The 26,244-nt window shown below is 42.9% G+C and overlaps 1 protein-coding gene across 3 annotated transcripts in view; it reads right to left on the reverse strand.

The window, feature by feature from the left end:
- The window catches only part of GPC3 (glypican 3), a gene marked incomplete at its 5' end in the record, with an annotated part of 437,280 nt that overhangs the window by 39,141 nt on the left and 371,895 nt on the right, over nt 1–26,244 (reverse strand). For all 3 annotated transcript variants that reach the window (XM_079727248.1, XM_079727247.1, XM_079727246.1), the window contains one exon: nt 21,348–21,507. In XM_079727248.1, coding sequence (XP_079583374.1) covers nt 21,348–21,507 — 160 coding nt within the window. The remainder of the gene's footprint in view (nt 1–21,347; nt 21,508–26,244) is intronic.

Raw genomic sequence — 26,244 nt, forward strand, 5'->3', positions numbered from 1 at the left:
ACACTCTATGACATAAATCACAGCAAGATTCTTTTTGACCCACCTCCTAGAGAAATGGAAATAAAAACAAAAATAAACAAATGGGACCTAATGGAACTTAAAAGCTTTTGCACAGCAAAGGAAGCCATAAACAAGACCAAAAGACAACCCTCAGAATGGGAGAAAATATTTGCAAATAAAGCAACTGACAAAGGATTAATCTCCAAAATTTACAAGCAGCTCATGCAGCTCAATTACAAAAAAACAAACAACCCAATCCAAAAATGGGCAGAAGACCTAAATAGACATTTCTCCAAAGAAGATATACAGATTGCCAACAAACATATGAAAGAATGCTCAACGTCATTCATCATCAGAGAAATGCAAATCAAAACTACAATGAGATATCATCTCACACCAGTCAGAATGGCGATCATCAAAAAATCTGGAAACAATAAATGCTGGAGAGGGTGTGGAGAAAAGGGAACACTCTTGCAATGTTGGTGGGAATGTAAATTGATACAGCCACTACGGAGAACAGTATGGAGGTTCCTTAAAAAACTACAAATAGAACTACCATACGACCCAGCAATCCCACTACTGGGCATATACCCTGAGAAAACCATAATTCAAAAAGAGTCATGTACCACTATGTTCACTGCAGCTCTATTTACAATAGCCAGGACTTGGAAGCAACCTAAGTGTCCATCAACAGATGAATGGATAAAGAAGATGTGGCACATATATACAATGGAATATTAGTCAGCCATAAAAGAAACAAAATTGTGTTATTTTTAGTGACGTGGATGGACCTAGAGTCTGTCATACAGAGCGAAGTAAGTCAGAAAGAGAAAAACAAATACCGTATGCTAACACATATATATGGAATATAAGAAAAAAAATAAAAAAGGTCATGAAGAACCTAGGGGTAAGACGGGAATAAAGACACAGACCTACTAGAGAATGGACTTGAGGATATGGGGAGGGGGAAGGGTAAGCTGTGACAAAGTGAGAGAGTGGCATGGACATATTTACACTACCAAACGTAAAATAGATAGCTAGTGGGAAGGAGCCACATGGCACAGGGAGATCAGCTCGGTGCTTTGTGACCACCTAGAGGGGTGGGATAGGGAGGGTGGGAGGGAGGGAGACGCAAGAGGGAAGAGATATGGGAACATATGTATATGTATAACTGATTCACTTTGTTATAAAGCAGAAACTAACACACCATTGGAAAGCAATTATACTCCGATAAAGATGCTAAAAAAATAAAAGTAAATAAATACAATTAAATTGTGGTGATAGTTGCACGAGTCTGTGAATATACTAAAACCCACTCAATTCTACACTTAAAATGGCTGAATTATATAGGTATGTGAATTATATCTTTTAAAAAAGCTGTTACTAGAGAAAAAATGACTAGTTCATCAACCCATATTTAAAATGAGATTCCATAGAGACCCATATTAATAAATGCAACATTCTTTATAAAGCGGAGATTATCTATTTTCATTGGCCCCATCACATGAACCAAAGATAACCACTGGTTCAAGTTATTTTAGACTTGCTGGTCATTTCTTACTAGACTTTTCTGTGAACAAGTTTATACTTTTCAGCTAAGGTTGTAGATTTTTAAAACTGATCTCTTCTTCATGAACATCTCCTTGCCAGAAAAGCTGGCTGCGATTCTGTGAGCATGTCTGGGCCCTAGGCAAAGAGGAGTAAATACTAGACAAGATATGTTTATATTTTTACAAAAGTTCAAGATGACCAAATTAACTTAGTCGTATCACCCCATGCAGTACATCTGTATTCTTCTACCTTTTTTTGCTGGGAGAACCAAGAGTAGGGAGGCGCAAGGGTTGGCCAGTGGAGCACAGCATAGATAGAACGACCAGTTGCAGGTGCTTAGTGCTGAATCCTGGTCACGATCATTTCATTGACCTCAACACTGGCTGAAGCAGTGCTTGTGGGTCTCGGGGGCTGCCAACTGAAGGCTTACATGGCATAGACAAATGTACTATGAAGCAGAAAGGGAGGTGGCAGAGCAGAGGTTAGTATTAATCATTTCATGGCCTTTGGAGCCAAAAAGGCATGGGTTTGATCTTGGTTCACCAATTTATTAGTTGTATGACCTTAAGACATTTACTTAATGTCTCTGAGCTTTATTTTCCTCATCTGTAAAATGGGGGTTAAAATATCACCAACCTTTCATAGGATGCTGTAGAGATTAAATGTGGCCATACTCAGGCCAGTGTCATCACAGAAAGAATAATCAGTGTTAAGTGTTATTATGTTTCTGACTATTGTTGTTGTTGTTATTGCTAGAATGATCACTCCCACAATTCGTTGTGAATCTCTATAACTGCAGTTCTCTAATGTACGAAAGACCTACAAAAAGCCAGGCTCGCTCACGAGTATGCAATTTAAAATTCAGAGTTGCACTGAAGGGATAATGAATAATTGCAAATGTATTATTTTAGCTGGGGCACTGGGCCCAAGAACAGCACATGGGGCCTTTAGCCTGGCTACCTGCTCAGTCTCCCAGAACCAAGATTATGCAGGCTTCCAAAGCTACATTCAGGATAAGCTGTCTAAACCAACTTCTGCCCCAGCAAATGATAGCCTAGGATGTACTTAGGCCAGATGGTCACGGAGCACAGGAATGCGCTGTGGATCAATAATTATAGGTCTCAAGTGGAGCGGAGAGGCGTGAACCCAGATCTCCCAAGCATGCATAGTAAGTTACTTGAACACCATGTGTGCTATAGTCCCTCCTTTAGGGCCAGGCTCAGGCACCCAGAGGAGCTGTGATTCATGGGAAAGATACTGGGTTATATATATAGAGAGAGAGAAAGGAGAAAATTCTTCTGGGAACCCAGACTAGTCCAACAAAACGGGGCTGAGCACTGTGCTTTCAGCTCCTCCCTTTACTACGTAACCCCTAAAGGCTGGAGAGGCCTTGAACTACTCCCGCTGAGGCTATTCTGATTCTGAGCATCAAGTCCACGGAAAAAGTCAATGGCTGTTTACCGGCACAAGAGGACTGTTGTCACCATCATCCACATATGTTCATTAGCTACATATGCTGGGCCATGTAGCAAGGTAGTTATGGAAATGCGTTTTGTCATCACAAAGAGCTGGGCTCCAATTCTAGTTCTTACCATGCACTGACCTCGGGCAAGTCATCTAACTCTCTGAGCCTCGGTTTTCTCCTGTACAAGGGCTAATATTAAAGCCTATCTTACAGGATTGTAAGGAGGATTTAATTAGATGATGAATTTGAAAGCTATTTGTAAATCACAATCTGCTAGTTGATTGTTGTTGTGTGCAGAATGGTGGGTACAAGGGTTTTGGAAAAGAAAGAGACGTCGTGGAAGGCTGAGGCCATCAAGTATGAGTTTTGTGGAGGAGGGTCTTGAAGTACTGGGAGGTGTCAGGATGGGAGAACAGAGGGCATCACAAGCAGATGCAACGAATGACTTGAGCAAAGGGAAAGAGGTGGTAATGAGATTGGTATGTTCAGGCCAAAGGCAGACATTTATAGCTATCGCAAGTTCCAGAGGACACTGTGAAATCATTAGCAAACCCATGGTCTCAAGGTCTGAGTTCAGGGTTAATAGGCAACCTGGTCTGGGGATCTGGAAATCCAAGCTACACAGTCCTCACTATCCCTTGACTCCAATGCTGAGCTGCATGCTTGGGTCACAAGGCAGGGACATTTGTTCCCTCCTGGCCAAGATGCCTGTTCTCCTGGTAGTGCTTGCCACTGTGCCACCGATGCAGCCCAGATAGCTAGACAGGAAGCTAAGACGAAAATAACCATTAGCCTATTAGCCGTTGAAATAGCCTATTCCTTAAAGCAACTGGATTCCTGATTAGAACATTTTAATGGGGAATGAGAAAAGTGCTTTGGAAGGCAGGAAGTTACTAAACAAATGAATCAACTATATACATTTACATACACACATATGTACATTGTATCATTATTGAAATAAGAAAAGGTTAATCATTAGAAAAACACAGCACAATTTAATGTGATGTATTCTCTTAAAATCCAATACCCCTCTAACCTTGCTCTTTTAATTTTACGAATGCTAGAGGTGTTTTACGTGCAAATCATTTAGGCCATTGTTTGGATGGGCTTGTTTTAATTCACTTTCCTACCGATGTCCGCCCCTATGAGTAGAACAGATGTGGTGAAGGCAGGATGGATTTATACACATTGCAGTGGTCCTCTTCCAAGTGATAAATGCTTTGGTTTCCAGAACATTAAATATGAACTGATAAACCCTAGCACGGGTGCATGGTGAGCTGGTTGGCTCTATCCATATTCATCCAAATGACTCAGTGATATGTTTTCAGCTTTTCTTGCCCTAATGTTCTTCCTCAGTGCCACTGATTTTGTTAGCTCTTTAATATTTTATACTTTTCTGTGCAGTTTTTTCATCTGCAAGACAGAAATAATAATGGTACCCCCCCAGTGTTGTTGGGAGGATAAAATTAATTGCTTCACGTAAGATGCTGAAAACAGTGCCTGCCATATAGTAAGCACTCAGAAAAAGTGAGCTATTATTATCACGCCAAACCTATCATTACCTCCTTTATGCTCTCTGAATGGCACTGGCATCTGCCCACTTGCCCAAGGTGGGAACAATGACCTGGTCTTTGACTACTCTTTCTTTGTCATCCCGCGCCCCATCTAAACAATCAGGTTCTGTTGATTCTTCTTCAATGTGCATGGAGATTTCCAAAATGCAAGTCTGACCATGTCACAATTCTCCTATCACTGGCACTCTCTCACACTTCCAACCTCCACATACACACACGTGTATCATCTCACACCAGCAAACCAGAGTGCTACCGCCAACCTCTTGGTGGTGTTCCCTGCCACACTATGTTGAGAAGGATTACGAGGTCACATCTGGACCCAGTGGAATGGGGTGCTGTGATTGATTATCAACGTCTGCCATGAGAGGGGTGGGGGTGGGGATGCTGATGACCCATATGTTATGAATTTATAGACCCTGCTATAGGATCAAGGCCAAGATCCTTAAGAAGGCATAGAAGGCTTTCATGCTCTGACCCTAACTAATCTTCTAGCCTCAGCTCTCACCTCTCTCTGCTGTAGCCTCACCAAGCTGCATATTTTTCCCAGAACCACCATGCTCTTTCTCACCCTCCATGTCTTTTCTCATACTGTCCTCCTGGCTTGCAAGGCTCTCCCCTTTTCAGCTGACTCTTACACATTGTTTTAAGACTCAGCTCACTTTCTGACCACCCCAGTCCGGATATGAAGCTTTTCCTTTGTGTTTCCACAACCCCATGTGCATACAGCAGTCAGTACTTTAACCATATTACAATTATCTAGTTAAGTGTCTGTCTCTGCACAGCTGCTGAGTAGACTAGAAGCTTACACGGGCAGGTACTGTGCTTATTCATTGTGGTATGGCCAGGGCCACGCAGCAAAAACTTACTGAGCACCAGTTATGTGGCAGGCACTGGGAATTACCTGACTTCAAACTGGTAACTGCTATAATGGGTTAACAAAGCACTGTGCCTAGGACAAGGACTCACTGGGGAGGAAAGTACATCTGAGCTGAGCTTTAAAGGTAGAGAAGGGGAAACCTTTATGGACTAAGGAACCGGCATGTGCAGAGTATTAACAGCCACCATTTATTAGAACCCACCAAGGGGCAGGCACGGAGCGAAGTGCTTTATGTGTGTTGCAAATACAGGTATTTATCAAGGTCCAGGCAGGCCTTAAAGAGCAGAACAGCAAGTTCAGGAACAGGGAGACATTCAAGGTAGCTGGAACACAGGGTGGGATAGGGATTAGTGGGAGACAAGGTTAGAGAAGGAGGCTGGACCCGACTGAGAAAGGCTGGGCTGTGAGATTTGGCTTTATGACCCCTCATTCCTGCCTGGAATCCAGGGCCAGCAAGGAGAATGCCCTTCTGACTTCAAGTTGGCACAGCAGGAAGACTACAACCTCTCCTTGAAGGCAGGTAGGCTAATTTCCATTCCTTAAGCTGAACCTGGTTCTAAATTCCTTTGAGATGCTAAACAATCCTGTTTTAGGTTGACCTATGACTTGTGTATTCAGGTTTAGAAAGCCCCAGAACTGAAATGTGCATGACTTCCACAGATACTGCCCAAATCATTACCACTGCCCCAACCAAATCCATCTTCCCTGCTCCAACTACCAGGACGCATGAAGTGGCATGTGGGGAGAAGGAAAGCTAGAGCAGGAAAAAACTAAACAGAGAGAGAAATTCATGGCTCCATGTTCCAAAAAGCCTGAGTCAGAAAGATATTAGTGCAGCAAAGTGCTATCTCTGGATGTTGACTAAAAATGAGAAAGAACTTAGGAGCCCACAGACATGAAATGCCTAGGTTCCTTTTCATTCCTGATTTAGTCTTCTCGTGCTGTATGCACAGACAGGTTCAGAAATCTGCAGAAGCAAAGCGCAGACGTTCTGACTGCACTGCTGCGTACTTGTATAGAAAACCTCCAATTCCCTGATCCAACCGCATTTTGGGAGAATCTCATTCCTCAGTCCTCTAGCAATTGGTGCTGTTATGTGAGTATGAGTAATATGTTGCCTCCCTGCACAAACAAGAAAGAAATGTTAAAAAGGAGAGTGGGGGGTATGTTCCAAATTTAGCTTTCCTTCCAACCTCTGCCCATATGGTTGGTGGTTAAAAAAATGAGTACCAAGCCAACAAAATGTAACCTGATATTAGGAGTTCCACTCTAAGTCTGTGAAACCAGGGCTAATACCAGCACACGGTATTAATTTGTCTTCATGCCAGCTGATATAGGGAGACTCAACTCTTAAAGTGGGCCTCGCTTGGGTGCCCCACGAGCTGGCCTAGGAGACTCCCATCCAGGTTTGGAATGGAGCTGAAGAGATTGCCACTGGTTAGCAGAGAGATTTCAGTGGGAGCCCGTCAACCTCAAGAGGGAATAAGGGGTTTTGAGAAAAAAAAAAAAAGTTTACGGATCTGGTTAATAGTTTCCAAGTTAAGTTTCCAGCTCTAGGATTCCAAAGGAATTCCAAAGGAATCCTAGATTTCAGAGTAACTGAAAGTGAGGGGCTCTTGCACTTGCTAGCATAACTTTGGAAGAGAGAAATTCTCTCCCACTTGTGGTAGAAAGAGCTACTGATTTAAGCCTAGAACATTTAAGGATGAGGGAAGGAAAATAATCTTTCAAAGTACTCTGTTCACCCCACAGTGTGCTGGTAAATGTTTAACAACTGGCTCTCAAAAAAATAAATAAATAAAAAAGCATGCATGTCAGTTTATTTTAAATTTTGGTGGAATAAAGGATGTGGAACATACAATTCACAAATAATAAAAAACTATACAATATTCTTTATTGTAAATTCCATATAGCCAGTTGATTTTCACAGAATGCTTTCATTGATTTTTGTCAGACTCTGGCATCTGTAGCCAAACCAGGGTTGCAATTGACAAGCAAGTGTGGTTCCTGCAGGAACACTACTTGATATATTGGTTTACATTAAGGAGGAAGACAAAAATGAAATGACAAAGATGTATGTGGGAACATCACTCCTTCATCAATGACGGGAGTGACTCTTCTGATAATGGGACAATAGTTTTCAAATACTGGAAGAACAGTTTCTCAATGTATTGTGCTATTTATTCGCAATGTAATGGCTACAGAGACAACACAATTTAAAGTTTAATCTGCACTGTTAACATTTTCTTCCCATCACTCTCTTAAGTCTAGATTCTAGACAATCCACAAAACAAGAATTCAAGCCCCCATGAGTAGTTTTTGGTGATTTCTGGGGTGTAATTATTTCCGTCATGGTCAAATTCAAGCTACCAATGTGAAGACACTACACACAGAGTTGGGAAGAGTATATAATATTTCCAGGGAGGGGGAAGGGTAAGCTGGGACGAAGTGAGAGAGTGGCATGGACATATATACACTACCAAATGTAAAATAGATAGCTAGTGGGAAGTAGCCCCACCCATAGCACAGGGAGATCAGCTCGGTGCTTTGTGACCACCTAGAGGGGTGGGATAGGGAGGGTGGGAGGGAGGGAGATGCAAGAGGGAAGAGATATGGGAACATATGTATATGTATAACTGATTCACTTTGTTATAAAGCAGAAACTAACACACCAGTGTAAAGCAATTATACTCCAATAAAGATGTTAAACAAAAAACTTCCACCACCCAGGCACAATCAGACACAAATAACCTCAAGAGCATAGATAACAGTACATGTACTAAAATAATTAGAGTGTGATGAGTTTTGAGTATGTTTTCTTTGTTTTTAACAGAATGTATTTAATTATAAATCTATAGAATTTAATTTTTAATAATGACTATTTTTAACAGCTGGCTCATGAAAATTCTGAAATTAACAATCGGCTCTTATGAGCCAGTGCAAGGCAGCACCAGGATCCCACTGCCCTCACCCCCATTTAGACTGCTGTTTGAATCTGTTCCACCACTGGGTCCAAGGGTAAGGACAGACACAAGGCAGAGACACAGAGAGCAGGCTGCTCCTCCCTACTCAGCGTGGGCTCTGCTGCTCTGCTCTTTACTGCCACTCTGTACAGAAGTTGAAGTAAGCTCTTAGAAATGTTTACAGCAATTTGACAGAGATTTTTAGGTCTGTTGAGTCTCATAATTAAAAACTGTGGCTTGTATTTTTGTAGGCCTTTTTGTCATTTCCTTTTTGTGGTAATTCATTTTTATTATATGTTACAAAAGTACTGGTCCATGACAGATTTGGGAGGAACAACAACTGCAACAACAACAACAAAATCGACACAAAAACACTCCAGTCCTTCACTAGATAACTTGAGATGCACTGGTCTATTTTGTGAGGCCAGAGTTGGAAGGGAGAGAGTGGTGGAGAAGATAAGGGTGGACTGGACAACCTTGATATTGACCATTCAGCCATTAGGGCTAAAGACATGTAGCTGGAGGAGGGACTGTATCCCCGTTTGCTTTTCTAACACAGGAACAGGAAGGCCACAAGCCTGGAAATAATTGGGGAGAAATGAGAACTGGATTCTCATAGTAGTAAAACAAATCTAGAGGCTGTGAGTGACAGACAGGATGTTGCAAAGAACGGCTCCCTGGAAAAGTCTGCCATTCGTAAGGATCCATTTGCTTAGGAAAATAGTTGTAGAAAATCATAATTGGTGACAGGTACTCAAATACAACCAAAGAATCTCTTCTACACTCCTCTTTCCTTCCCGGAGCCTGAGAAATTGCCTCATTGGTTTGCTCCACCATCTTGGTTCTCTTTTGCTGTACTTACATGTTTGCATCATAAAACCACAGCATCTCAGAGCTATTCAGTTCCATGGAAGTCAAGAGCCCATGATAGAGGTATCTATCCATTCTCTGACACCCCACTCCACCCCTACCCAGCCAGTCTTTCTGATATATGGTTACTTACTCTCTAGTCAAATAGCTCCAGAGTCAGGAAGCTGATTGTTACCTAGAGCAATTCATTCCACTGAGGAATCGCTTTAAGGGTGGAAAGTTCATCCTTTTGTCAGTCAAAATATATCTCCCTTATAAATTCCATGTATTGGTTCCAAGGGGTGGGGTGGGAGGAACTGGGAGACTGGGAATGACACATATACATTATTGATACTATGTATAAAATAGACAACTGATGGGAACATACTGTATAGCACAGGGAACTCTACCTAATGCACTGTGGTAACGTAAATGGGAGGGAAGTCCAAAAGGGAGGGGACTTTTGGACTTACCTATATGTGTATGGCTGATTCATTTCGTTGCGCAGTGGAGGCTAACAAAACATTGTGAAGCAACCGTACTCCAATAAAAATTAATTAAAAAAATCTAGGGACTTCCCTGGTGGCGCAGTGGTTAAGAATCTGCCTGCCTATGCAGGGAACGTGGGTTCCAGCCCTGGTCCGGGAAGATCCCACATGCTGCGGAGCAACTAAGCCTGTGAACCACAACTACTGAGCCTGCGTGTCTAGAGCCCACGAGCCACAACTACTGAGCCTGGGAGCCACACCAACTGAAGCCTGTGCCCCTAGAGCCCGTGCTCCGCAGAGGGAGAGGCCACAGCAATGAGAAGCCCACGCACCACAACGAGGCATGGCCCCCGCTAGCCGCAACTAGAGAAAGCCCGCATGCAGCAACGAAGACCCAACGCAGCCAAAAATAAATAAATAAATTTTAAAAATTAAAAAAAATCCCATGTATTGGTTCCAGATCTTCCCTCATCTTCCACGTGCAAGACCTCTAAATAGTAGAAGACAACACTCACGTCTCCCTAATTCTCCTCTTGTATAGACTGAACATCGTGACTTTTTTTTCAGTGTCCTTCCACTGACCCTGTTTCCAGATTCTTCACTATCTTGCTCACTCTCTGCAGGATGCACTCTAGGCTACAGACACACAATGTCTCACACAGTGTGTCCTCCCCCTCTCAGGAGCCCCTACCCCTCTGTTGACTGGAATAGGGCTCTCATATCTCTTTGCTTACAATTTCCACTGCTAGAGGTTGAAAGATACTTTGAGGAAGCTAATGAAAGAAGCAGTGACGGTGAAAGCTACCAAATAGGAGGCAAAAGGAAGCAAATGCTGACAAGTAAACACTGCACATGGATAACTGAAGTATTTATCAAACATCTACTAAGTGACAGTCGTGGGGCAAGGCAGAAGGAAGCAGAGTTTGGTGACTGAGAGCTGATAAGTGTATGTATAAGATGACAAAGTCTTGCTTTCTACACTCTGAGGAGATCATCATTAATCAAGGAAACCACTTCATACTGAAAGCCATCCTGAAGTTGCTAATGAGATTGCCCGCTGCTCTAACATAGACTATTCCCAGACACCAGAATTTGTAGAGTAGCCTCTACTCCATTTTTATTTGCTTGGTAATTATATTACTGCTTAAGTCCACCAATGAGCTACAAATTAAGAGATTCTGTCTGCGCGGTAGTCCCGTTCTCATCTTTAAAGGTTTATTTACCATCACCTGTACCCATTAGGATTGTAAAAAACAAACAAACAAAAAAAACAAAAAAACCCACAAAATTTTAAAAATCAGTAAGTATATTTAGAAACATTAAGAACCACAAGTGCTATGGATCATTTTTCTGGATCATTAAACATCTCTTACCCAGGTGTGTACGTAGGCAGCCTCTATAACAAGATTTCCTTTCAAAAAGACTAACAAAACAAAAACTTGCCAGTAACTTCATTCCTACCAAAGCAAATTGGAAATCTCCTTGGCAAATAAGGGGGAGAGAGATGATGGCTGTACCTCTATTCTTTCTGCCATACTAACAAAGTTAATGGACAGCCTTGTCTGAATTGGAAAAAGACTTGATAACATTTGTGCACACATGGGCGTGTGCATATGTGTAGTTTCAGGGGTTCTGTGGAAGGTCAGTGATTGTAAGGCATCCGATGGCTCTGAGTCCCTCCTCCTCTCAAAGTAGGACGTCAGCCTGGCTTCATATCTGATCTCCACCTGCAGCCACAGGGACTGTGCATACCACAGAAGCCTTCAGCTTCTGTCTTGTTCTGCAGGCTCATGGTTCCTTGTTACCCTGGGCTCCTCTGATTTGGCTCCCTCAAGAGGCCATTGTTCATCAGGGGAACGCAGGGCCATCACACAGGTTTAATTAGACATCACATCTTTCTCTCTTTCTGCTGTGACATTTCTTCTTGCAGGGAGCACTTCCCATTGGAGGGCACACAAGCTGGTGCTCCCAGATCCCTTGGGGATGAAGTGAAGATCCCTTCACTTCTATGTGGCAGCTCAGCCGGAGGCTCTGGGCTTGCCGCCTTCCTGCCGGTTCTGCCTCTCCTTTTCCACCAGTGAGTACTGAACCTCTCCCTTCTATTCATTTCTAGCCACACTAGATTATGGCAATTAGTTGAGGCTGTCGCTAAACTGGCAGACATGGCTTCATCCAGAGGAGATCAATCGCACCATTTAGCCACACTCATACAGTCAACTGCTGCCTTTTAATTTGAAAACTGATTACAAAATATAATACAATGGTCACAAATTGCTCACACTATCCCTAACACTCCCCCAATTCTTAGAGTTATGCAGAAGGTCTATTGACAAGTATAAGCATTATATAGCGTTACCCCTGATGAAAGCCTCACAGCCTGATGGCTCAGATGGGAAGCATCAGAGGGCAGTAGACCTACAAAAGTGAACCCCAGCGTATGTCCTTGCAAATAATAAGAAACAAACTCCCTAAAGCACCTCAAGTGATGGTAACTTTATAGAAAGTTTTTTACCTTTCTTTACTCTCATCTATCACCAGCTTACCTGAAGTAATTCCCTGGTCAACACTAAGGCGTGGGGATGGCCCCTTTCTGGGTAAACTTACTCAACTGGCAGGTGATATCACTGTGAAAGCTTGCATCTAAATCCCTCTTTGTGAGCGACGGGAACTACACAAAGCTCTGGGGTGAGGTGGGAATGGCTGTCTTGTCAATCTATTAGCCAGGACCACCTGGTCTGTGTCTGGGAGAAAAGTGCTATTATAGTGAGCTTTGCTTCCTTCAGCTTCCCTATGGCATTTGATCTCTAAAAGAAAAGATCAAGGCATGAGAGCAGATTGCTTCTGGCTAAGAGCAAGAGAGAATGGAAAGAATCAGGGGCCCCATTTCTTGACCCTCCCCAACTCGTTGTCCACCCCTGCCCTCACTGCCCCGTTAACACCAAAGAAAACAAAACATAACTAGCTGAGATTCTTTCAAGATGTAGGTGACTACTACTTTTGTGACTGGTTATTTGCACAACTCAGCAGACATATTTGTCATTGTTTAAATACCTTCTCACTGGGCTAAAAACAAGTTAATGAGTAACTGAAAATGCCACCTTGAGGATGAAAAAGAGGGAGCACATTATAAGGAAATTTGTTGGCCAGAACATCGAGAATTTAATTTTAGCTGCAGGCTTTTGGTGAATAAAATTAACTTATAACCCAGTGGTACCAAATAATATTAATAATATTACTCTAAGTGGGTAACTTATTTACAGTTTACAAAGTACTTTTATATCCATTATCATGTGTGTTTCATTCAACAACTTATGAAGTGGGCAGGTCAGGAAATATTTTATCATTATTTTTGCATATGAGGAATATGAGGCTCAGAGGAGTTGAGTGACTTTGTCCAAGGCCAACACTGGGAAGTAACAGAAGCAGAACTGAGACTCAGTTTCTTTGACCCTGTAGATGAAATGTCCTTCCTTCCTGTTATGTCTCAAGCTTCAGCGGCCTAAGTGTAGGACTGTATCCTGTTCACCCATCAGATGGGATCTACCTCCCAGTGTGAATGACATAGGGTCCCCTTACGCTGAGGTCTCATGCTTGAGGGACTGATATCCCAGAAAGACGGGCGGAGGGAGTCACTACAAGATCTTGCCTGAGAAATTCAGAGATGGGTTACTTAGTGGGAAACAACCTTCAACATAAGCGCCAAAGATCTGACGGTGGGTTTCCAAGGAGTGCAAAGGAAGTGGGATAGAATACATTTTGGGAAAACTGCCATACTCTATTCCTGGACTTGCTACGAGCAGGGGAGTATAAACAGATATATTACTGTATCCACATGTATTTTGAGCTCTGAATAGGACTCAATAACTTTCCCATTAAAAAACCCCAGGACATTTCATTCTCCTACAAACCTTCTACTCATTCTTCAGCAGGCAATATGTTTTGTTCTAAAGCATGAAAATGTTGCAGATGCCACCCACGATAAAAGCCCATCAGAGAACTCTTCCATTGATTTTACGCTTTTCACCAAACCAACCCATTAGTGAATTTATTAAAACGTGTGACTACCAGCCCACATTTGTGAGAGTTTGATCTGACAGTTTAGAAGAACAGTTAAGCCACTGAAGTGTCCTTCCTCTCTTCTATGTGCACAAGCATGTTAGGAACAGAAATATAAGGTTACATTTGATCTGCTAAAAAAAGAAAAAGAATAAAAGTCACTGGCTTAAAAAATATTTTCTAATCTCTGTTTTTGGGGAGTCATTGTTTTTTCGCCTCTAGACTCTAAAGTAACTGCACGGAGGGAATATTGGGTGCAGAGACTCCTGGGCCACAGCTGTGAAGACTTCGTGGCTTCACTCCAGAACTGCTGCGAACGGGTGACTGGTGCGGGGAAGCACACAGCTGCTGTCCCTCCCAACAGCTGGGGATGACAGAAAAGAATGGCCAGAGGGGCCTACCTAGACCTGGATTTCACCTTCACCCTCACTCCCAGACGAGGAACAAGTGACAAGTTTTCTCTGTTCAGTCCTCACGCTAACATGGAGAGACCGAAAGTTTCTTGCGGGCAAATATTTCCACAAGAAATGTTTGTTTAATGCGGCAAGAAACAGCCATTTGGTTTTAGTATTGGTTCAAGTCCTAAGCCCAAGACGTGTTTCATGAACTGTCCTCCTCACCCTGCCACCAACCAGCTGAAGCCCCTCTTATTCCCATGCAGCAACAAGGAATGTTTCGGTCTTCTATAGTCTGTTTCCGATTTCCTCAGCCAAAGAAATAGGCTTTCGCAGTATCCATTCTTTGGCCCAGCTTGAGACAAGAATATCTTTGTTTTCTGACTCGTTGCCATAAAGATGTTAGGCTCGCCAGCATGCTCTGGCTGTACCCACAGCATAACACAAGCTGGAGCGAGAACAGGTCCAGGGAGGACAGGGGTGAGGGAGTGGTAACACAGATGCCTCTGACATAGGTATTTCTTGCTGGGAGTTGTTTTGTGAGTGTATATTTCAAAATGTGTTTCCAACAGTAGGCATGCAGGTGTGCACGCCTACAAGAGTGTGCGCACGTGTGCATGTGTGTGCATGGGCGTGTGTGTGTGTTTCTGTGTGGGTGAGACTTGGCAGAGAGGCGGCACATGCTTCAGATGCTTAATCATCATGTCTTGGCCAGGGACACATGGCCAGAGCTTGCAAAGCTTCTCAGGGATCAGCCCCAGCCAAAGCACTGGGAGTAGCCAGCTTCCCCAACGGCTTACAATAAGAGCTCTGACAAGGCCCAAAGCTAGGAACAATGCTGATGGCAACCTGGCAACAAAACAGTCAGCTTATCACACCAGGTCCATCATGGATGATCTATCTTTGGAAGGGAGTCCGAACACGTGTGTTCAGTGTAAGTGTTTTATAACTCATGGGCTAAATTCAGTCTTTGCAGAAAATACATGCCGAACTAAGGTCGCTGAAAAAGCCAAAGAGCTTCCAGAGACTTTGGAACAGTAACAACAGTTTTATGGTTGTTATAAATATTTGTAGAGCTGCACAGGTTACAAAAGCACTTTCACACTCATTATCGCATGTGACTTTCACAAAAACTCACTGAGGTAGGCAAGGATGATTATCCCCATTTTACAGTTGGAGAAACTGAGGCTCAGAGCGGCTATATAACTTGCTCAAGGTCCTACTGTTAGCAAATACGCTAGGACTAGAACCCAAGTGTACTAATCTATCACAGGGATGACTAGAACCCAAGGGACCTAATCTATCACAGGGATGACGGGTCTTGGGCCTATTTTATACTTCCTAGAATACGTAGCCCACCGTGGGGGCAGGTTAGTGGCTTCTTCGATGCTTCAAGGATTAAGCCTAAAGGCCAAAAGAGCTCAATTAGAAGGTGGTAACGACTGTAAACAAATCACCTAGGGATCTTGTTAACATGACCTATTATGATTCAGTAGGTCTTGAAGTGGGGCCTGAGATCTGCTTTTCTAACAAGCTCCCAGCTGATACAGACGCTGCTGCTCCACGGACCCCACTTGGAATGGCAAGGGATAAGGGGATGTTGCTGAATGTTGGTTAACTGGTTTTAGTTGCTTTTTATGAGTCTTAAACAAACAAAAAACCAAGGCGATTAATTCTAATCTGTATCTGCCGGCTCTTGGAGCGCCCATAGGTCGGCAGAAACAGCAACAGACCAGTTGCTTTAATAGCAGATAGCAGTTTTTGAGTGCTCACTAGGTGCCGGGCACTGTTCCAATGGCTTTGCATGGATTATTTTATTTAATGGCCACAACCCTATGAAACAGGCTGAGAGAAAGGAAATAACCCACCAAAAGGGAAGCATATTAGCCTCGTTCTGAGAAGTGAAAGGAACAGGTCAAGCTGTAACTGTGGGTAAGAAGACATCGTCTAATGGTCATTGCAGCAGCAATTAAATTCAACGATCAGAAAGAAGGGTCAGACTCTAAGCATAGAAATAAGAATTATAGAAAAAGAGAGCACTTGGGGAACTTTAGGATGAAGAGTTTTAAAAGTGAATATAGCCCAGAAGGCCTGGAAACTACTCAGAACTTCTTATGAGCATCCTGGCATACAAGTGTGCTGAGGGCCCTTGGTAAGAAGCCTGGCTTCTTTGACTGGAAAAGTCAAAGGAGCCAGAGTAGGGAAAATGAGATCTTTTTTCACGTGTAAATAGCTCAGGAGAAGAAAACAGGGAACCTGCAAGCTCAGAAGAAGGTGTCCCCAAAAGACTCCAATAAGTACCTTGCCAGGGACTAAAGCCAAATAAATGAACATAATCACAGACTGCTGGCACGAGAAAGGCCGGCGAGAGATGTCTGGGCATCCTCTTCATTTTACAAATGGAGAAACTGACTTCTAAAGAGAGGAAGGGGCTTGCCCTGGGATACATGGGACTTAGAAGCAAAGCCAAGAATAGAACCTCGGTGACCTGCACTTCATCCAGTGCAACGAAAGATGGGAAGAAGTGAGCCGGGGAAGCCAGCCAATAGGACCTGGCTGGCTAGAGTGCAAAAGAACTGCTGAGGGACAAAAGGGAGATAGAAGAGAGCCTGAACATACTCTGAGCCTTGTTTTTTATTTTCAAGTTGTCTTTCGGAGGAAGGAATTTGGAGGTTCTAAATGAGATGGCGGTAAACACACACAGTGTTCCAAGTCTAGTTGACTAAGTGGATGTTGATGAATCACCAGGACAAGGTGGCATCTACCCAGATTTTGGGTAAAACTGTGTAACAGCTGACCGAAGTGTATAGCTTGTTATTCCAAATAGCTATTGTGCCACGAGCCTGGCAGATTGCCAATGAGTCTCCTCTCCATGAGAAGCATTTAAAAGGGGACCCAAGGAACTCCAGGCTGGTAGGATCACTGAACATGTTAGGCAAGTGTAACCTATTGGGAGTAAGGCATCATTTTTCCCATAAATTAAATTAACCACCATTTGTGTAGCGTTTTACAGTTTACAAAGCACTTAGGGTAATCACGCCTAACTAATTGACTAGAATTGAGAAGATAAATGTGCATTTGGACAAAGGGAAACCAGTGGATGTAATCTATTCAGATTTTGAAAAGGCCCTTGACAAGGTCCCAGACCAAACACTGTTTTAAGAAGTTAAGTCACCATGGAACTGTGGAATCGTGTTTTGAAATGGATAGGGAAGTGGCTTATAGGCAGGAAAGCAAGAGAAGGGATAAGCAGGGACTTTTGGAGAAATATCAACAGTGGTATGTAACTAGAGATCAGTGTGGAGACCAGTTACCAGTTTGCTAAATCATCTGGGCAACCTTTCGATGACCAAAAGCTTTTGGGGGTAGCAAAGCAGATTTGTCCAAAGAGTGGCCTCTGAAATCTGAATTCTAACTCTCAACCTTAGCCACTGCATGACCTTAAGCAAATTACTCTACCTCTTCCAGCATCAGTTTTCTCATCTGTAAAGTGGGAATAATAATAGTGATGTTGTGAAAATGACATGAGGCAGTGCCTGGAAAGTCCTGGCACAGTGCTTGCAGCATGGTAAGTGTCCAATAAACATAAGCTTCTATTATTTTTACTTATTATGTTTATTCAACATTCTTTTTATAGGATGCCAGGCTCTGAGCGATCATGTTATGCCCTAGGAATGGAACTTGGGAGCCACTGCAGACTATTTCTTGAAAGCACTGGCAGAATTTGTTTTAGTAATTCAGAGGACAGAGATAACTGTAGACTGAGATGGTTGTGAAAGACTTCATTGAAGGAAACTAATAATTATGGAGCACCTAGTATGTTCCAGATAATGGGTTAGATGCCTTACAAACTTTCCCCCTCGATTTGATCCTGAAATAGTCCTATGAAGTTGGGGTAATGATCCCCACTATGATGGATAAGGGAATGCAGACTTAGAAAAGAGGCTAAGAACCGACCCAGGTCCTGCTAGCTCATAAGGAATAGAGCCAGAATTCAAATACAAATTTACTCTACCCCTAAACCTTTTTTTTTCACTGCATCATACTTGAAATGTACTTTTAGGGATGGGTGTAATTTAAGAAAAAATAAAAGAGGGGTATCTATATAGAAATAAATGTGGGCAATGCTATGAAGACAGATAAGAACAGTATCATCAAAAAATCTAGAAACAATAAATGCTGGAGAGGGTGTGGAGAAAAGGGAACACTCTTGCACTGCTGGTGGGAATGTGAATTGGTACAGCCACTATGGAGAACAGTATGGAGGTTCCTTAAAAAACTAAAAATAGACCTACCATATGACCCAGAAATCCCACTACTGGGCATATACCCTGAGAAAACCATAATTCAAAAAGAGTCATGTACCACAATGTTCATTGCAGCTCTATTTACAATAGCCAGGACATGGAGGCAACCTAAGTGTCCATCAACAGATGAATGGATAAAGAAGATGTGGCACATATATACAATGGAATATTACTCAGACATAAAAAGAAACGAAATTGAGTTATTTGTAGTGAGGTGGATGGACCTAGAGCCTGTCATACAGAGTGAAGTAAGTCAGAAAGAGAAAAACAAATACCATATGCTAACACATATATATGGAATTTAAGAAAAAAAATGTCATGAAGAACCTAGGGGTAAGACGGGAATAAAGACACAGACCTACTAGAGAATGGACTTGAGGATATGGGGAAGGGGAAGGGGAAGCTGTGACAAAGTGAGAGAGTGGCATGGACATATATACACCACCAAACGTAAAATAGATAGCTAGTGGGAAGCAACTGCATAGCACAGGGAGATCAGCTCGGTGCTTTGTGACCACCTAGAGGGGTGGCATAGGGAGGGTGGGAGGGAGACACAAGAGGGAGGGGATATGGGGATATATGTACACTTACAGCTGATTCACTTTGTTATACAGCAGAAACTAACACACCATTGTAAAGCAATTATACTCCAATAAAGATGTTAAAAAAAATAAACAAACAGTATGTCCACTCATGCTCATGGGGCATGAGTATGGTCGTTCTTGCCAAAGTGCAGGGTTTCTGTGGGGCTACTGGTGGGAAATGAAGCCAAAAGGATACTTTAGGCTAGACCAGAAGGCCCTCAGAACTCTGCTAAGGAGTCTGAGCATTATCCTCCAGGCAATGGGGACAGGATGAAGGTAGCTGAGCTAGGGAGTGGTAGGAGATGCTTTAGAGAGATTAACCTGGCAGCTGTACAAGATAAATTTGGTGGAATCTTCTGCCTGGGTCTCTGATTCTTTGTTCTCTAATCTGCTAGCCTAAGGCTCTCAATACTCCTGTCTTAGCCTAGAAGCCTGGAGACCACTTAAGATGTGATTGAAATAGCATATGTAGGGGGGGTGAAAGGGGGATAGAAAGGAAACAGTGAGATAAGCAGAAAAAAATTACAGATCATCTACAGTGATTTGGTGCCCAACTGTATATGAAGGGCAAGGGAGAAGAGTCAAAGATGACTTCAGTTTTAAGCCTCAGCGACTGGGAGAATAGTAGTGGTATTAGAAAAATAAGGTTATTAAGGGAGGAGCCAGTTTGGGATGGTCTGTTGATATGTTTGATTTCAGACACATAGAGCTGGGGGTAATGGTGGGAAAGCCAGGAAGAAATGACTAGTAAGCAGCTGGAGATGTGGAATGGGAGCTCAGGAGAGCAGTTAACATTGGAGGTAATGATTTTATGAATTATCCCCATAGTGGTATAATAGTTAAAGAATGTTCACTGCAGCATTATCCACAACAGCCAAGAGGTAGAAACAACCAAAACGTCCATTGATGGCTAAATGGATAAAGAAATCATGGTGCATACATGTAGTGGAATATTATTCAGCCTTAAAAAAGAAGGAAGTCCTGTAGTCATATGCTACAACATGGATGAACCTTGAGGACATTACGCTAAGTGAAATAAGCCAGTCACAGAAGGGCTACATGATTCCACTTAGATGAAGTAGCCAAACTCATAGATGCAGAAAGCAAAATGATGGTGCCAGGGTTTGAGGGAGGAGGAAAGGGGAGTTAGTGTTTAATGGGGACAGAATTTCAGTCATACAAAATGGAAAAGTTCTGGCGATCTGCCATACAATCTGCATATTATTAACAATACTGTACACTTAAAAGTTTGTTAAGAGGGCAGATTTCATGCTAGATTTTTTTTGCCAGAATGGAGAACGAAAAAAGAAAGAACTTAGAGAAATCATAAACAAAATTGAAACTGCCAAAATGGATAAGATCTGTGTTTTCTCTGGAAAAGAGAGAAAAGATAGAGGCTTAAGGAGAGACCCAGTTTCAGGTAGGATTAGAAAGAACTAGTGAAGGAAAGAGGTTGAAGAAAGAGGAGCTTGCAGGGTCTCAGAGGCCATGGGCAATAGGATTTCAAGGAGAAGGCTGTGCATTGCAGAAGGAAGAGTGTGACACTGGAAGTCTTAAGACCCAAGTTAGGTTTCCAGCTCTGCCATTTAGATGAAACTCATTTCTTCTCGGAGCCCCAGTTTTCTTATCAGTAAAATGGAAACACGAACACCTATCCATACGAAAGTATTTTGTAAATTGGGCTAATCGATACAAATGTGACTTGTGAGGGAATATTTTTTGTTGTGGCTGTTTTGCTTTCTTGACAGCATCAGCTCTCTATTTTTCTTCTATTTGTTTTCACCTAGCCGTGCAGTTACGTGTCATAGCCTGGACTACTTGTGAGAAAAAAACCAAATATGACATTCTAAAAAGAGAGGGTCAGCGGGTCTTTTCCTTTGAAAGTTACCCCATCATTGGTTTTCACCAGACTCTCAAGATTGCATTTCTTTTTTCATCTCTTTTTATAACTGAGAAGAACCAAGGAAATCTCCAGTAGGAAACAGAGCCAACTGATTTAGGTCAGTTCATTTTAGACAATGAGAAACAGGAAGTTACCCTTTACCCAGGTCCAGAGATTTAAAAGAAAAGAAAGGTTACCTGAAAACTTCATTTTCTAGAGTGTAGTCTTTCCTTGAAGAATTGATGGCATTGTGTGTTGCAGAGATTTAGGGGAGTTATAGAGAGCAGATTCAATTGGTCTTTAATTCCTAAGCATCACCATTTTAGCTCAGATTTGAGCCAGCACTAATCAGTTACCTGCAAGGAAGCGGAGCTGGTTCTTCACTTTCATCATGCCATCACCAGAGCCTCCGATACACTCATCTTCATCATCGCCGCAGTCTCCACTTTCAAGCCCTTCCTCATCAAGGTTTTTATCCAAAACTCTACCCTTGGGCACAGACATGGTCCTCAGGAGCTGAAAGAAAACAACCAGGATTGTAGCAACTCTTCATATTTCTCAGGCAGGGCTAAAACAGTCTGTTATTAACAGGAGGCATTAAAAAACGTTAAAAGAGTTACACAGAGGTTTTAAAAATCATTTTCAAACTTAAATAGACGTACACTGCTTATACTCTCTAGAGTTGCATACTTCTGGACCATTCCATAGCAACTGACATGATTCTCCACCCTTCCACTCTACTTCCACCATCCAGTAGCCAGAGTGTATACTGTATCAGAACGTTCCCATGTCTTAAGTTCCTGAAAGCCTCCATGGGAGGAGAACTCACTGATGAGGAAGTTAAGACATGATAGGCAAGGCATATTTATAGGCTGAGAGAACACCACGTTCAGAGAAGATGTCTATGGAAGCCCTCTCTAACTATATTTACATTCACTAAATTAAAGCAACAAACACATCCCACCAAAGGAAGAGAACAAGCAGTGACATTTTATACACATTTAAATGAATACTTATAATTGCCTCGTATTATGCCCTGACCACTAGAAAAACTTTAAAAATATCTCCCTCTTCCACAATTTCAAAAGATGCTTGGAAATTCATTTTGCTTCATTGTAGACCATATGCCTAATAAGAGGCATGTCTGTTTTGTCCTTCAGTTTCTGGGTTTTCAGTCACACAATCAATGCCTTTCTAATTTTATGGTGACTCCCGCCTCCCAAATGTCTCTCCATTGACTGAGAAGCCCAGCTCACAGCATGAGTGGTCTCTGAGAGCAATTTGACTTTTCCTCACCCTCTCTCTCCAAGGCTGTATTCCAACATCCTCTATTCCTCCTCTAGCTTCTGCCCCATCATCCATTTTTAGTTCTAAATCTCAGTCCCACCTTTCATTTTTAAATAATGGACAACAAAAGATGCTGGATATGCAGAAAGTGAGATTTCTGCGATTGCAGAAGAGGTATCTGGAAGAAAAAAATGCTGCATACATAACACAGGCACATCTTGGTTTCTGTGGCTTCCACTGTCTGTGTTCATTGTCACTGCAAAATATACTCTTAGGTTCTCCACCTGTGATTTAGCTGTTACACCACGATCTACTTGCAACAAGCTACGTATCATAGAGAAATGTGACTGCAGGTTGGTTTCTCTTTTTAAGCAAAGAAAGAAAAGTCCACAACAAAAAGTTGGTTATTTCCTGGCCAACGACCTCTAATGTTGTCTGAGAAGTGAAGCCACCTCCCATCACCCACTCCAGCAGCACCTCCACCCTGCTGCTCTAAGTCATGTGCTTCGCTTCCCCACCTGTGAAACCCACACATCTAAATGTATAATACACACACACAGGCTAGGATAAGCTACACCAGCAGTTCTCTAACTTTTAGAATTTAGGACACCTTTACACTCTTAGTGGGAATCCCAGGGAACTTTTGATTATACATAGCTATATCTATCCACATTACCATCTTAGAAATTATAACTGAGATATTTAAAAAATATACTTAATAACTAATTTAAACGTAACAATAATAAACCCATGATATGTTAACATAAATAGCATTTTTGAAGTTGAGAAAGATGGCGGAAGAGTAAGATGCGGAGATCACCTTCCTCCCCACAGATACATCAGAAATACATCTACACGTGGAACAGCTCCTACAGAACACCTACTGAACGCTGGCAGAAGACCTCAGACCCCCCAAAAGGCAAGAAACTCCCCATGTACCCGGGTAGGGCAAAAGAAAAAAGAAAAAACAGAGACAAAAGAATAGGGATGGGACCTGCACCAGCGGGAGGGAGCCGTGAAGGAGGAAAGGTTTCCACACACTAGAAGCCCCTTCGCGGGTGGAGACTGCGGGTGGCGGAGGGAGGAAGCTTCGGAGCCGCGGAGGAGAGCACAGCAACAGGGGTGCGGAGGGCAAAGCGGAGAGATTCCTGCACAGACGATCAGTGCCGACTGGCACTCACCAGCGCGAGAGGTTTCTCTGCTCACCCGCCGGGGCGGGCGGGGGCTAGGAGCTGAGACTCGGGCTTCCGTTGGATCGCAGGGAGAGGACTGGGGTTGGCGGCGTGAACACAGCCTGAAGGGGTTAGTGCGCCATGGCTGGCCGGGAGGGAGTCCCGGAAAAAGTCTGGAGCAGCCGAAGACGCAAGAGACTTTTTCTTGCCTCTTTGTTTCCTGGTGCGTGAAGAGAAGGGATTCAGAGCGCCGCTTAAAGGAGCTCGAGAGACGGGCGCGAGCCACGGCTAACAGCGCGGAACCCAGAGACGGGGCATGAGACGGTAAGGCTGCTGCTGCTGCTGCTGCCACCAAGAAGCCTGTGTGCAAGCGCAGGTCACTATCCACACTGCCCCTCCCGGGAGCCTGTGCAGCCCGCCACTGCCAGGGTCCCGGGATCCAGGGACAACTTCCTCGGGAGAACGTACGGTGCTCCTCAGGCTGGTGCAACGTCCCGCCAGCCTCTGCTGCCGCAGGTTCGCCCCACATCGTGCCCCTCCCTCCCCCAGCCTGACTGAGCCAGAGTCCCCTAAGCAGCTGCTCCTTTAAACCCGTGCTGTCTAAGCGAAAAACAGACGCCCTCAGGCGACCTATACGCAGAGGCGGGGCCAAATCCAAAGCTGAACCCCGGGAACTGTGCAAACAAAGAAGAGAAAGGGAAATTTCTCCCAGCAGCCTCAGGATCAGCGGATTAAATCTCCACAATCAACTTGATGTACCCTGCATCAGTGGAATATCTGAATAGACAACAAATCATCCCAAATTGAGGAGGTGGACTCTGAGAGCAAGATAGATTATTTTGTCCCCTTTTCCTCTTTTTGTGAGTGTGTATGTGTATGCTTCTGTGTGAGATTTTGTCTGTATAGCTTTGCTTTCACCATTTGTCCTAGGGTTCTGTCCGTCCGTTGTTGTTTTTTTTTCTTAGTAATTATGTTTTATTTTTATTTTAATAACTTTATTTTATCTTACTTTATTTTATTTTGTCCTCTTTATTTCTTTCTAATTTTTCTCCCTTTTATTCTGAGCCATGTGGATGAAAGGCTCCTGGTGCTCCGGCCAGGCGCCAGGGCTGTGCTTCTGAGGTGGGAGAGCCAAGTTCAGGACACTGGTCCACAAGAGACCTCCCAGCTCCACATAATATCAAATGGCGAAAATCTCCCAGAGATCTCCATCTCAATGCCAAGACCCAGCTTCACTCAAAGACCAGCAAGGTACAGTGCTGCACACCCTATGCCAAACAACTAGCAAGACAGGAACACAACCCCAGCCATTAGCAGAGAGGCTGCCTAAAATCATAATAAGGCCACAGACAAGCAAAACACACCACCAGACATGGACGTGCCCAACAGAAAGACAAGATCCAGGCTCATCCACCAGAACACAGGCACCAGTCCCCTCCACCAGGAAGCCTACACAACCCACTGAACCAACCTTAGCCACTGGGGACAGACACCAAAAACAATGGGAACCACGAACCTGCAGCCTGCTAAAAGAACACCCCAAACACAGTAAGATAAGCAAAATGAGAAGGCAGAAAAACACACAGCAGATGAAGGAACAAGGTAAAAGCCCCCCAGACCTAACAAATGAAGAGGAAATAGGCAGTCTACCTGAAAAAGAATTCAGAAAAATGACAGCAAAGATGATCCAAAATCTTGGAAATAGAATAGAGAAAATGCAAGAAATGTTTAACAAGGACCTAGAAGAACTAAAGAGGAAACAAGCAATGATGAACAACACAATAAATGAATTTAAAAATACTCTAGAAGGGATCAATAGCAGAACAACTGAGGCAGAAGAACAGATAAGTGACCTGGAAGATAAAATAGTGGAAATAACTACTGCAGAGCAGAATAAAGAAAAAAGAATGAAAAGAACTGAGGACAGTCTCAGAGACCTCTGGGACAACATTAAATGACCCAACATTCGAATTATAGGGGTCCCAGTAGAGGAAGAGAAAAAGAAAGGGACTGAGAAAATATTTGAAGAGATTATAGTTGAAAACTTCCCTAATATGGGAAAGGAAATAGTCAGTCAAGTCCAGGAGGCACAGAGAGTCCCATACAGAATAAATCCAAGGAGAAACACGCCAAAACACATATTAATCAAACGATCAAAAATTAAATACAGAGGAAACATATAAAAAGTAGCAAGGGAAAAACAACAAATAACACACAAGGGAATCCCCATAAGGTTAAAAGCTAATCTTTCAGCAGAAACTCTGCAAGCCAGAAGGAAGTGGCAGGACATATTTAAAGTGTTGAAGGAGAAAAACCTACAACCAAGATTACTCTACCCAGCAAGGATCTCATGGAGAAATTAAAAGCTTTACAGACAAGCAAAAGCTGAGAGAGTTCAGCACCACCAAACCAGCTTTACAATAAATGCTAAAGGAACTTCTCTAGGCAAGTCTCTTCCTTCAAGAGAAGGAAAAGACCTACAATAACAAACCCAAAACAATTAAGAAAATGGAAATAGGAACATACATATCGATAATTACCTTAAATGTAAATGGATTAAATGCTCCCACCAAAAGACACAGACTGGCTGAATGGATACAAAAACAAGACCCATATATATGCTGTCTACAAGAGACCCACTTCAGACCTAGGGACACATACAGACTGAAAGTGAGGAGATGGAAAAAGACATTCCATGCAAATGGAAATCAAAAGAAAGCTGGAGTAGCAATTCTCATATCAGACAAAATAGACTTTAAAAGAAAAACTATTACAGGAGACAAAGAAGGACAGT

Source organism: Hyperoodon ampullatus (assembly GCF_949752795.1).
Source record: "Hyperoodon ampullatus genome assembly, chromosome: X".
NCBI classification, from domain to species: Eukaryota; Metazoa; Chordata; class Mammalia; order Artiodactyla; family Ziphiidae; genus Hyperoodon; species Hyperoodon ampullatus.